Source organism: Enhydra lutris, unplaced genomic scaffold (genome assembly GCF_002288905.1).
Source record: "Enhydra lutris kenyoni isolate GAN:26980312 unplaced genomic scaffold, ASM228890v2 scaffoldscaffold5, whole genome shotgun sequence".
NCBI lineage: Eukaryota > Metazoa > Chordata > Mammalia > Carnivora > Mustelidae > Enhydra > Enhydra lutris.
Genome location: NW_019154089.1, coordinates 12,089,956 through 12,104,075, shown reverse-complemented (window position 1 = coordinate 12,104,075; position 14,120 = coordinate 12,089,956). Strand labels below are relative to the sequence as shown.

At 43.6% G+C, this 14,120-nt stretch overlaps 1 protein-coding gene across 2 annotated transcripts; it reads left to right on the top strand.

Annotated features, from left to right (window-relative positions):
- Positions 1–3,985: 3,985 nt before the first annotated feature.
- Positions 3,986–13,577, top strand: LOC111141188 (cortexin 3). 2 transcript variants are annotated; one of them, XR_002640188.1, is made up of 2 exons: positions 3,986–4,608; positions 12,473–13,577. XR_002640188.1 is itself a non-coding variant. In XM_022493572.1 (2 exons), exon 2 carries the CDS (start codon positions 12,572–12,574, stop codon positions 12,815–12,817), a length of 246 nt encoding a protein of 81 aa, XP_022349280.1. In that variant the 5' UTR covers positions 7,886–8,035; positions 12,473–12,571. The 2 variants fall into 2 exon arrangements, 1 of the variants encoding a protein (XP_022349280.1); XM_022493572.1 differs by lacking the exon at positions 3,986–4,608 and adding an exon at positions 7,886–8,035 and having other exon boundaries at positions 12,473–12,817.
- Positions 13,578–14,120: the final 543 nt, after the last annotated feature.

Genomic DNA, 14,120 nt, shown 5'->3' with positions numbered 1-14,120 from the left:
AGCATTTTTTAAACTGCTTTGTACGATTAGTTTTCTCCTCTGGGTGTTTTCAAATTGATTTTTAGTGGTGAGATTTTTAGTTCCAGAATTTTGTCAGGTCTGAAAGTCAGGCTAACAGGTCAGTAATTCTCAGGCCGATTCTATTTCATTTTCTAAATCATCTTAATGTTTTAATCTGCTCAAACCTCAAAGTGTCCATGCAGTAAAGGTCCCTTCTAAAGAGCAGCTGTTGAACAGAAAGAACAGTGCCGAAATGAGAGCATAAAAATGGAGAGGGATGGTGTGTCTAAAGCTCTAATCGGTACTTTATATGACATTTCAAAGGCATTAAGTATTTAAAAGTCATTAAGAAAATTGTTATTATTGTACAAGACATATAAAAAGAATAAATTCACCCACTAGGCTGTTTAGTTCTCGGTATGAATTTCTTTAGAACAGTGAAGAATCCATAGTAATGTTCTAATACTTTCAGGCTGTAATGAGAATTAATATCTGAAAGTTTGCAAATATTGTCTCTAAATAGAACAGGGTTGGACTTCAGCTTTTTCACGATGCATTTCCTTCCCTGATGCCCTATTGTTTTTGACTTAAAAGGAAAAAATGAACAAAGTTGTTCATTTTACGGGGCAAGCCTTGTTGCTCGCAAATATTACATTCTATCAGTGTTTCCTTCCTTCCAAATGCATTTCCAATGGGTTGCAGCATTGTTTGTTTCTCATTTTATTTCAAATACTACTCTGTTCCAGATTCATCAGCTACTAATTGAGCAATCAAACCAGGAGGCTGCCAATTTGCAGTTGGACTTTAACCTGCTTGCTTTTAATAATGCTTGAATATAGATCCTAATTTATGGGCTTCATGTGAATATTATTAAACCTTCCCTACTATTCCCTCATGCTTTGAATGTTCATTGACCTGTGAAGATAGCTGAGTGGATAAATAAACTTATACGTAGACCTGGCAAATCAGAGGGATATTACAACTAGAGCTCATCTTGATTTAAAAAAAAAAAAAAAAACCAACTTTATATTACATTATGTATCAATTTTTTTTAAACGAAGAAGACAGAAACATAGAAATAACCCATAAACTGACTTTCACTGCTTTTTATGAATTAAAAATGGGGGACCCGTTAATATGTATCCAAGTCTGCCTGTCTTTCCACCCTTAATTTCACAGTGGCTGATGGTTACATGAGTTAAACATGGCTTGAGCCTCTAAGGGGTGAATGAGGGACTATGGAGGGAGAGGAACCAAGGGGGCTCCAGGGAGAGGGGTAGACCAAGAGGGAAGAGGGCTGAGATATCAGTTCTGCCACTCCACCTTACTTTGTGTCCTTTTATCTAGCACTTCCCTAAAGACAGTGGTCAGCTATGTCTCAGAGTCGCCACAAAGAGCAAAGAAGATCAATACTGCAAGTTTTTATTTTTTGTTTTTTGGGGATTTTTTTTTTGCCTGAGACAATGAGAAGCCACAGATGACCTTGTGAGATCAAGTCCTGTAGAGAAATGAGGACATAATTCAGATGTCTGCTGGCTGAGCAGGGAGGAGGTGAGGGAGTGGAAAACAGTGGAGGGGGACTCATCTGCCCAGAAGCTTGGCCAACTGCAGCTAGACGTGGAGCACCTCTGGGTCCTTCCCAGGGAGCCTCCCAGAATTATGCAGTGACAACCTGAACAAACGCAAGCAGACACCGATGTCCCCGTATCTGTCATCCTACCCCACCCAACACGGAACATATATATCTGATGCTGAGTGAATGAAATTAGTGAATGTTTCTTGACTACGTGAAAGAAAAATGGACAGAAAGGAAGCAACTAGATTTTTATCAAGAATCTAGTGATGAACATGAGAAGAAACCCAGGTTTCTAAGTTTGAAGATTTTATCAAGAATCAATTAGATTTTGAGAATTAGACAAAGAACTACAATAATGCTAATGCTAATAACAGCTTCATGTTGGTATAAAGCTTGATGGTTCATGAAGCAACTTTTAAAAAAAATACTCATTGTCTGTTACTTTATGAAAAATGCAGCATGGGAAGTTATGGGAAGAATTGTAATCTAGAGAATATTCAAGAGTGAGACTTGAAATTAGAATATAGAGAAAGTTCTTAAAATAGATTTCTAGTACTATTGTCTTATGATGTGTGGCTACAAAGACTGAATTAACACCCAGGAGTAACCCTGGGATCAGAGTGTGCAAGAGGGGCATAGCATGAAGTCATCCTATTCCCCACAAATCCATGGGAGTCTGAGCTTTGCACAACCTTGTGGAGTATTCTAGGTTCTTGATTTAAAGCTGGACCAGAAAGCAGAAATTTGGAGAAGAATTCAGAGGAAGAGAATGAGAGTATTAAAGACTAAAGAACCAGGACCTACTGTAAGATGTTCAAGGAACTCAACATTTCGTAAATCCTTATTCGCTGTTTCAGAAGTCACCATGAGTCATATAACGTGTGCGTGGGGGGATGGGCTCGCTCCCATCATTTCACTTACAACTACCTCATAAAAGCAATACCCAAACTTGGCTGCGGGATCTTCACCAAGCATCCTTTGGTTTCCCTAGTTCAGCTTCCACGGGGAAAGAGCATTCTCACAAAACCGTGTGGTGATTCCTGACTGACTTTGCAACCAGGGTAGAATGAAAAGAAATATGCCATCCCATCGAGACTAAGTAAGCAACGGAGAAGTTAGTTTAAACAGACGTTGTCAGAGTGGGGTATGGAATCTAATTCTCTGGAGAGTTTTAAAAATAGGCCAGACACTCGTCTCTGTGGCACGGCTTCAGCCTGCGGAGGAGCTGAAGGGCAGGCACAGCCTCTCATGTTCCTTTCCACCTCTACGAGTCTATAGGGTAAAACAATATCTGAGGAGGCCTCATGGACAGGATGAGCTCACAGTAACTCCAGCTCCTGTCTAACTAGAGGGCTTTCTCACCCCATGGAATGAGAAGTATATAAGAACGGGTGGGGTCAGAATGTTCCCTGAGCCACCCTCTGTTGGCACTACCGAGACAGGTCGCTGCCTCCACCAGTGCTGTGGGCTGAAGAGCACCAAGGATACCAGTTAGTATTGAACGATAGTGCTCTGTTGGATTTCATTTTTTCCACTGCTCTGCGTGCATGCGTGTGTGTTTGTGTGTGTGTGTGAAAATACAGTCAGAGAAGCTCACTGGAAAGGAAATACGGTTAAAAATCTGGAAAACCTATGGGGAGAGAACCTTCCTATTTGAGTGAGGTTAGCTCCTAATGTCAAGCATTTGATTCTGACATTAGATCACAACATTTAGCATTTACATTTTCTTGGGTCTGAGGTCTAGCCAGAGTTGTTGTCTGTTGCTAGCAGATGGAAATTTTCCTCATAGACAATGAGCTCTCTCCCGGTCCCCTACAGCTACTGGGTAATGGCCGGCCTCTCGAAAGAGCCGAAGAGACAGCAAAGCTGACAGGCAGAGTCAGAGTGAGCTTTAAATATCGTGCACCTCATCATTTGGTGGGTGGGTGTTGTTGCTAACTGTGCTTCCACTTCAACAAAGAAAGTGGTGAGTTGCCAAAAAACAAGGATGTTCCATCTTAAGGATTGTGTTGAATTCTTTCCAGAGAAGCACTTTTTTTTTTTTAAAGATAAATTTTATCCTAAAACATTTTCCAAATTTATTTAGGCATTCTATCCAAGGAAAATAATTCAACTATTGTGCCATGTAACTAGAATTTGTAGAATTAGAACAACTTTCTCTCACTGAAGTTCTCTCTTTATTCATCAGTGGTCTCTGACAGCCTGGGTGGGGTGGGGGTACCTGTCAAGGTCACAGTCATGCAGGCTGGCCAAAGGATACACTGGACCTGGCTACCTACAGCCTAGCAAATGTACAAACAGGTGGTAAAAATGTGATTTTTAAAAAATTGTTCTTTCCTCTTTGCCTTCCATAATTACTGCTTTTCTGAAAGGTCAATTTTTTTTTTTTTTTTTTTTAGGAAAAAGGGCCTTCCCTTGGTTTCCCAAATACTATATTGGTGCCCTTCCTTAGAAATCTACCCCTTAATTAAGTTGGCCCGAAGGTCACAAACATAATCAATATGGAGGCCGGGTACTGCAAGGTGCTAATTGACATCCCCAAAGAGGAATAGTGTCAACAATCAATAGGGAAGAAGCGAGCATTGGTAGATTTATGGCTTTGATTTTGAAAAGATATGGGAATGCCCAGTGATGTTCCCCCACCCTGTACTCCTTTCGAATGTTAATGATTTCTTGAAGATGATTTCAGACACACTGCTAGGATACTGCCTCTACTCACTGAAGCAGAATCCTCTGAAGAGTTGCTGAGGCAGAACCAGAATCATGGCTCGCCACAAAGCAGCAGCCGTATCGGCTGCTAACGATGCCTCACACAGAAAGATGATGTTCCTTTAACTCGGGGGTTTTAATGGGAAGTTTCTAAGCCCGAAACCACGGCTTGAGATCTAGGGTGTGCCATTAGCCGCTTGCAGCTGCCACTGTCTCCTGCCTCAACCCAGCCTGGTCGGGAAGAATGGAAACTAAAGAGGCTTGTAACTACCTGTAACTGTTCCACCGGGAAATGGATCAAGTGTTTGTTCAGCCAGATTCAGGTACTTGACCGACATCGGGTCTTTGATGGGCTAATTAATGCTTTTCTCTAACTTTACGATGTATGCATGAGCGATAATCACAGAGATGCCTTTTGCATCCAAGTTCTGAATTTAAATCTACATGTCAGATGAAGTCTGATTAAACAGTTGCTAGGTAAAGTTAATAACCAGGGGGTGAAATGGAATGATGCCTTGATGTTTAAAGCATGCTTAAGTTTACAGTGCTACCGATACTGGATAAAGGAGTAGTGAAACAGGCTCTTTTCTTTGCTAAGCTGCAGTAAATTATTCCTGAAAGCTATCTGCCCATTATAGTAATTCTTCCATTCACCCGAAACATCAAACCTTCCAAAATGTTATGGGGATGTTTTAATTTGTTCACAAAGGATCACAACTTAACTACTCCTAATGATAACGCTGACTGTCCCTGGTGTCCCTGGGTGGTCAGCACGGTGCAGCCCCAGCCTTTTGAGGTATCAGCAAGCACTGTTTTTCACTAGGAAATATGCAAGGACAGAGAAGGCAAACTGGGGATACTAGTAAGCTTTATTGTTTGAAAAGTTCCAGTTTGCTAATGGTGCCTTTTGGGACCCCCAGTTCCCGACTGGGCGCTCACGTGGGGTTTTCCTGATATTCTGAGCAAGGCTGCAGACTTCCCCTGCAGTCCCTTTAAAACTCTTCTAGCAAGTGTTGGGAGGAAGATGAAGACAGGGAAGAAGTAAAGAGAAGGGTAGGGCTCAGACTGAAGAGAAAGGTCTCCTGCTGACCCAGAGCTAGCAAGCCAGGACCAACAGGGTCCACTCCCCAACCCAAGCAGGCTGACTTGGCAGTGACAGTCTGAGGGAACAGACTTCCCAGTGCAGCAGTGGGGGCTGGTGACTGTTCCGAACCTGCCTGTTGATGTTTGTAGCTGACCACACTCACGTGTGTGTCAAGCCATTGTTTTAGCGCTTTCTAGTAGCCGTGGGTCTTTTTGTTGGGAGTACAAAGTACTATCTGCCCTTAGCCATCCTGTGAATTCTGAAGCATTAGGGCTTTTGCATTGGATCAAGAGGGCTGTATTCAGAAAAGAAAAATATGGAAGCTGCTATGTATTTATGTGAGAGAAAAAAAAAAAAGGAGGTATATGTTGGTTAAAATATATGAAGTACCTAAAAAGAGCCAGGAACTCTTCACCTGAATTTCTGGGATGGTCACCAAGAGGGCCATGAGTTCTTCGAATTTATAGGAAATATTTTGCATCCTTGTGCATATATCCTGGAATGCAAATTACTGTTCCCTGGGCTCATACACAGTAGTTCTACAAGATTCATGGGTAATAACTTTTGTTTATGTAGTGATCTGATTCCTTAGATGATAAAGTAGGTTTTATGGAAGGCTCACAGTTATAGGGGAAGATATATAATAGGGTCAACTGGGATGTTTACACGTCTGGGGTGGGAGGGTTGGGAGGAAGGGTGGAGTTTATCTCTGGAGCCTCCAGTTTTGCAAACAGCAATGCAGCCAAGGCTTCGTTTAGCTCAAAAAGCAGAGATGATTCTACTTAGTCTCACTCTCATCATATATATTACGTTAATCATTGAAAGGCATGTTAACATTTCAACAGTCAGTTTCAGAACTGTTGCAGAACAATGTGGCACTTGGAGGAACTTGGTTTCTGTTAGTCATTGCAAATTCAGTCTTGCCCACCTAGCCAATTCCCTTCCTGGTACGGTCTGCAGAGTGGCCTCACGAGTCGGCCAGATAAATATAAATAAGATACACAGGATGGCTTTGTGGGATGGAGTGTCCTGTCCGTCACAAGCTAATGTAAACTCTACAAACCTGTGAGTGTTCTTGCTCAACAGACCCACTGTTTTTGCATCTACTTTTGGAAAGCATGTCAAGTCACATAATGAGTTTTCTGGCCTAGAAGTTTTAAAAACGGGGTGTGGCACTTAAGTGGTTTAGAGGTGCTTAAAATACAGGCAGGATGGCTTCACGGCACCCAGCACACCATGAGCTGCTGAGGGATGACTGGCTTGCTACTCCTTCCTACATGCTGGAGAGAAATTTGCGAGTCAGCAGCCTTCGGGGAATACTTCTCTTCTGGTAACTGATTTTTATGATTGGGGGCGGTTTACTTATAATCTCCATTCCCCAGTTTGCCTATTTGCATAGGAGAAATTAGAAAGAAACTTGTTTTGCACACAAATGGTATACAGAGGAAACGCTCATTCATCAGCACGGATTTATTGAACGCTCACGATGTGCTAGGCAGGACTTCACAGACACTGCATCTGTTTTAACTATGACCACTGCAACCCGTTGTGGAAGAGTTGGGGGAGGGTGTCTGTGAGCTACTGGCCACAAAAGTGGGGGGTGGGGGCAGACCAAATGCCTGTGGGCAGCTCCACAGAGCCATGTGCCAAAGGCACCAAACTCATTCTGTTGCTGTCGCTTTAAAAATAAGAAAAGGAATGTGTCACTGCTTTAAGGTCTATTTTCTTCAGATAAAATAATTTCCCTTACTGTTAAATTGTATAATGTGATGCTAACAAAATGAAATGTCCAAAGGATCCAAGCTTGGGGAGGGTGTATGTTGACATGTGTGGTTTCCAGGTAAGGCGTCTGGCTTCAGGATATTTGGAATGGTTGCTCTTCCCCAGGAGCAGAGCCCCTGAGCTCAGAAAGGCTTGAGCCCTGGAACAGCAGGGCCACCACTAATTTTTGTATTCGATGGGACTCGACCCATCAGCCTGGAAGCCCAGCAAAATGTAAAAAGCCAAATAACTGCTTTTCAAATCATGAAATCGGAGACTATTAACGTGTCACTGTGACTCAGACTAGCTACAATTCTTTGAAATAAGATCTATTTCAAACACAATGGTCTGACATCCCAGGCTGGCTGGATGACATGGGCTTTTTTACCCCTTCTTTCTATCAGCTGGCCCCTCAAAGTTTGAAAATTCAGTTCCTCGGATTGTAAGGCGCCAGAGATTTGACTCAACCTCTATTAAAAAAAAAAAAAAAAAAAAGGCAGTGACCCCAGAACGGCCAGGAATTTCTCAAGGAGCTTGCTATTTAGTAAGGGGACTGAGCTGAACACCCGGTGGACGCGGGTCCTGTGAGAGGTGCTGCGGCAGAAGGCAGGTGCAGGGCTCCCGGGGGGTGGGGAGGAACAGAGCAGGAAGTACCCCATCCCTCTGGTGCAGGGAGAGACGGAGGCCCCACTGAGGAGGTGGCACTTGGTGCGAACCCTGAGGGAGGGAGTGAAACCCACAGGCGGGAGTAGAGCGAGGAGGAGGGCATCAGGCAGAGAGCACTATGACTAAAAGCTCAGAGGTGGGAAACCTGGAGGGGTTTGAGGAACAGCTCGTGGTAGGCAGAGCTGCTGCGCAGACCCAGTGAGGACGGCCTCCTCAGGTGTCTGCAGACTCCATCCCACGTAAGTCTGTTCTTCTTGGTCCTTGCCCTCCAAGCCAAATGCAATTTGATGTGTGTTCCTGTTCGAACTTAGGAGGAAAAGAAATTCCTATCTTACAAAAATTCCATTGTTGGAATATGACCTCATTGGTCATCCAGGAAACAGGGCTCTCAGGTCCGGGAGGGATTCAGTGGCCGGTGAGGGTCCTTGGTGGTTGGGGCGCCGAGGTTTTCTGGAGGGAAGCAGTGGTAAGATCTGAGCTGAGAAGGCTGGGTCTTGGCGTGGTATGTTGGAAGCATGAGGAAAGAAAGCGAGGCCTCTGTGTACATCATTCTAAGTGGGGCCCGTGGCTGACAGTGAGAGGGACTAGGGCTGAGAGGAACTGCTCGCCCTGGGCTTTGTAGGTTCTACACTTTGTGCGATCGGAGTCCAGGGAGCTTGACTCTGGGGATGCGTTATAAGATTTTTGAGAATGGCATCTTTTAATTCAGTTTTCCTCGGTCCAGTATTAAAATGAGCCTTTATTATGCCCTGAGCCCACACAAATGGAGGTCCAGGAAGACAGGCATGTGCCACATGATGGGGAAGACTATTAGGATTGAAATAGGGCCATGAGAAACTGTGGTCCTCTCGTACTTAACACAACCGCCTTTTGTTACTATTACCACTTAGGACGATTGTGTCGGAAATCCTTTGAAATAATTTACTTGCTCAGATTTCTCTATTTGCCTAAAAGGAAGATTTCGTTATTCAGGTAGAAGCCGTCGTGACTGTTTCACAAAGATCATTTTTGCAGAAAGGGGACATTTCACTCCAAGGCAGACATTTTAAAAATTTTGCTGTCTTTGAATATTTTGGGACTGTGGTAGTCCAGTGATCACATTTATTTTTCTTTTTCTGCCTCTTCCTCTATCTGATGCTGCCTTTAACTTAAATGTGCTGTGGAGCTTTCCAGATTTGTAAATTATTGATTAGCTGATGGCGGGTTTAAAATCAAGCAGGCTCTTCTAGGGGTTTCCATCCATCCCAGGCAAAACTGTGAGAGACCTGGCTTTTCTTCCTTGGTCTCTGTATCCCCATATCCCTTTATAACCATCTCCAGATCTTCTCAACTGTATCTCCCATTCCCCACCCTCCCCAGGAATTCTCTCCTCCTGGGCCATTGGCCCTCAGCACCCCATGTCTCCTCCCCCCAAACCCCAGTGGCCCCTCATTTCCAGCAAGACCCATGAGCCCCCTTACTATCTACCACATTTCCCCTCCTTCAAGTAAGAGCAGTTTTCCCAGACAAATCCTTGCTAAGTGTTAATGTGCCACTCTCCTTGGTAAAAGACTGCAATTTAATAAAAGGCTTTGAAGAGTTGGCCAAATGAAGTTATTTTAACAGGTACTGGGTTATCACAGTATGCTGGGAAGGGAGAGGCTGATGATTTATAAGGAGCTGTGGCATTTTCCAAAATGCTTTCCTTTCCGTTTTCCCATCAGTTGGGCGTATCAGGAAGGGGTTGGAGGATATGTGTTTCTGTTTCAGCGGGCTTCTAAAAACCTGTGAGGAGGCTGCAGAGAGGGTTAACCATATTCTTGCATCTGCCTTTTAATCAGCACAGGGTGGCATCTGTGCAAATTAAAACTGATTTTTAAGTCTTTCTAAGGATTGGCTTCCCTGGGAAGAAGCCAGGCTCCAGGCTCATCTACAGGGAAACGGAAGAGGGAAATGGGGTTCATAACCTGAATCAGGATGACTGGGTTACTTCTAGGGCTTCTTGGAAGGGTCACCCATGCCTGCAGCCCCCACATTAATGGTGGACCAGCTCGAAAACGCGAGTGATGGAGGAAGTCTAGGCAGTATGAGATGATGAGTTAGGAGAAGAGGAATTGGTATTTTGCCTTGTACGAACGACAAGGATGGGAAAGACTGCTCCTGGGCATCAAGATGGCTCTTGTCGAGTGGGCACTGGGGGTGAGAAGGGAAGGATTGAATAAGGAAGATATCACTCTCTTGGGTCCCCCAGCTTATGGCTAGGGAGTCATCGCAGGCTCAAATTGTCCTATGTCTGGTTGCTCACTGTTTTCAATGAACTTCACAGATCCAGAAATCTTTATGTCGTATGCTTACATAGTTAATGGGCTTCCGTTTTCCTCTATTTCCTTTCTGGATTATATAATGTTTTCGTAGAGAACATCCTAAAAAATGCATAGCTATCTCAGTCGTGTCAAGAGCAGATACAGACACAGAAAGGGACTCTGGCCTCATTTGGGCTGGAGGGGAAATGGACATAGAGTGGGACTCCTAGTAAGTCTGTGGGGAGGGCAGGGTCAAAGTGATGGGATGCTCAGTAGGACATGGAAGGACAAAAGGGAACATGACAGGACAGCTTAGGCATTTATTCCTTGAGCAGCACACAACTTTCTTTTGACCCAGCCCTTGGTGAATTTTATACTCGGTATGAACAAGTCTAGTTTGGGTATCTCTTGGGTGTGCAAACGGCCCTTGTTGGAGGTACTAGGGACTAGTACTAAGGAAGTACTAAGGACTGCTGCTGGCCACCCTTTCCTGCCCCCTCCCTTCAACCCAGTTATCTGCCAAGAGTTAACAACCAAGGTTGGGGGGCGCCTGGGTGGCTCAGTGGGTTAAAGCCTCTGCCTTGGACTCAGGTCATGATCCCAGGGTCCTGCCCCACATCGGGCTCTCTGCTCAGCGGGAAGCCTGCTTCCCCCAACCCCCCGCCCCCCCCCCCGTCTCTGCCTGCCTCTCTGCCTACTTGTGATCTCTGTCTGTCAAATAAATAAATAAAATCTTTATATATATATTAAAAAAAAAAAAAAACAAAAACAAGGATGGGAGGGTGTTTAAAAGCAAGCAAACCAAACCAAATCCAATCCGTCAACATCCTCCATATCCCCAAGGAGCTTATTTTTAAGAAACACCATCAAATTTTATCCCGATCTTGCTTCAAAATAAAAATAAATGATAAACAAATCTACTGCAACTATTCCAGCCTTAAACAAAATTTAGTCACAGAGCTGCAAAATATTCTCCCCCCCCCCCAAATTGGTAACTCTTTCCTTCTAGACACTGGTTGTAAATCCCTTTATAAACGGTGTCCTAAACTGTGATTTTATAAACTTTTAAGTGTCAACATACGTGCAAGCTGTTATTATGATCACTAATGCTATACTTCAAGGCAACAATTGGAAGTTACCTGTAGAAATATTGTGTTTGAGCTTTAGGTCATAATTTCTATTTTTATTTGGTTGCTTATTTTCACTGAATGTAATTTCTTTTGAATCCATGTTAATTCCCATAGCTGAGTACTCTCCTATGCATTTTTTTCTTATAAACAGACTCACACATAAATTAGTTCAACATCTTGTGTTTTTATGGCCTTTGTGTATACTCCAACTTGCCCTTAAAGACAAACAGTAATATCCACATATCTTAATTTTTCCACCAGTAAAATGGAAATAGTGATAACTTATCTTTTTCCTTCTCTTCCTCTTTATCAAATGGTCTCAAGCAGTAGGAGGCCACTGTAAGGCTTTTTTGAAAAAATGCAGCCAATCAATTCCTTCTCCTTAGTTCAGTTCTTGAGGTGCTTCTCTGGGTCAAGTATTGAACCTGGTCTTTGTTTTCTGAAGAAAAAAGAAAAGCAGCAGGAGCTTGATGGTCTGGGAACCTGAGATGCCTTCTTTTTCCCTTGGTCTAGGCAAGAGAAAGCAAAGGAGGAGCATCCTGGCTTCCACAGCCATGTCTGAAGAGAAGCAACTTGTAGTTTTATTTTTCTTCTTTGTATACTTTTCTAAGTGTTTTTGCAGACATCCATCCTCATTATGGCACCGTGAGATACATAGGCATTTCTGATTCCATTTTTTGGCTTAGTGATCCCTTCAAGGGCCCATACTCATTGAGTGGTAAAATGGAGGCCAGAGGCTGGGGCTCAGAACCCCTGAGAGTTTCTCTATTAAGTACCTTTTCCAGCCTCAGTTTCCTCACACCGCGGTTTTAGAGGTCTCCGCTTTCACGGAGCTTGTAGTAGAGTGGCTAACCTATGTTGTGTTTAGCTATAGTCTTGGCACATAGCTGATGTTCCATCAATGGTATCATTATGAGAATGATGTGAAAGTCATATTATTGGAGGGAATCTGGAAGAGGCTTGGCAGGGGACACTCGGTTTGGATGTCAAGCTGGCAGCACACCCCGAGGTCAACATTACCTTGCGCATTTCTCATCTTCTGTACTTTGGTTGTCTTTCCCGCCCAGCCCTCCTGGCCCCAGGTGCCTGCTCTGAGGACAGTTTGGTAATTTCATGCAAGAGTAAAATATTCTCTCTCATAATTACACAGAATGTAGCATGTCTGGTGAAAAAGTTTAGAGATTCCTTGTTTTCTCTGACAAACAGGACTGTGAGCATAGAAATCATTTTCTATGATTCTCCTTGCCTTTCATTCTTCCTGCAGATAACTCAGCATCTCCACGGGGCAGCCACCATGCTCTCAGCAGACTGATGATGGGAGAAAAGGAAACTGGGAGAGCCTATTCTTCTGCTTCTCTGGACGATGGATGGAGGACAGCCTGTCCCTTCACCCCTAGTGCCCCTTGAGAACGCATCAGCAGATTCTAGCATGTCTCTGGAGCAAAAAACCACTTTTGTGTTTGTGATTTTGTTGTTCATTTTCTTGGGCATCCTCATTGTCAGGTGCTTCCGGATCCTTCTGGACCCATATCGGAGCATGCCGACCTCAACCTGGGCTGATGGACTTGAAGGGCTGGAGAAGGGGCAGTTTGACCATGCCCTTGCTTAGCAGAGGGGAGGCAGGATTCCCCTCCTGAAAGGGGGAAGTGTGGCATGTCTTGGTAAGGAATTCTCTTTAGTCAATGTTCTCAACAAACTAAGTTTTAACAGCACCTTGTCCTAGACCTCCCTCATTTATTAAACATGCTGTTCAGTTAAAAGCATTTGAAGGATATTGGAGATGAAGGTTTATAACACTCTCCTAAAATAGGAAGCCTTGGATTTCCATGTTGACTCAGTGAATGAGTACTGCTGAACGCGTGCGATGGTGAAAGCAAGAGCATCAGCACTGACACAAACTTTGCCATAAAATGAAGCCCTCTCCCACCCAACCAGAGACTGAAGAATGGAAAGGATCTGAAGCAAATCTGGTCACAGCGCCATGAAGAGGCTCTCTTGTTCTGACTGTGTCTCTCAGTTGGCTTATTTACATGGGAATCTGGGTTCTGGGCAGAGAGACTGGGTTGAGTGAACCTGGGGGAGCCTTGGGAAGCCAGGAGGTGGGGGGCGCTTAGCACAGATGATTCCATCCCTGGAAAAGATGAGTGATGTTGATCCCATTTTATTTCTCAAGTACAACTGAATTCAGAGGCTTACGGAGATTTGCAAACCCTACACCAGGCCAAGTACATTCTAGGTATTCATATTAATTAGTAGTGTAGAGGTAGCTATACATAACCTGAATTGACTTTCTTGACGCAAGTGATTAAAATAATGGGTTGTGAGTGCAGCTATGAGTTGTTGTTTTTTTTTTTTGTGTGTGTGTGTGTGTATGTGTGTTTTTAATAAAAAGTTCATTGTTTAGAAGAGAAGACTGTCACAGTCTTAAGAGGAATGTATGTTTGTGACAGAATAGAGAAGCCAAATAAAACTTCTCAAGAAACGGTAGTGTCTTCTCTCCTGTTTCACTGAGACGAGTGCCTTGGTGGCCGCGTGTGATGCTGAGCGCGGGGGACGAGCCACGTTCGAGAGACAGAAAAAGCTGCAAGGTCATCGAGTTCATCCCTCTCCCATTTCAGAAAGGGCTCCCACACATTGTCCTGTACATGTACAACCTATTCTAAGCACTATTTAAGACCACTGAAAGAGAGCTGTGAACACCTCTTATTCCAACTTCTCTTGGTAGGAAAACCTTGTGTCTAAACTAAGCCCCTGAGGCCATATTTATAATCTCTGTCTTCTAATTTTCTCCTCAGCTAGCCATCCTATTTTTTTAATTAATTACAAAAGTTCAAAAAGTCAACTATGCCTGAAAAAGCAGCCCTTAGTAAAATTGCTTCCTTGTCTTTTTTTTTTTTTTTTAAACATTCTTC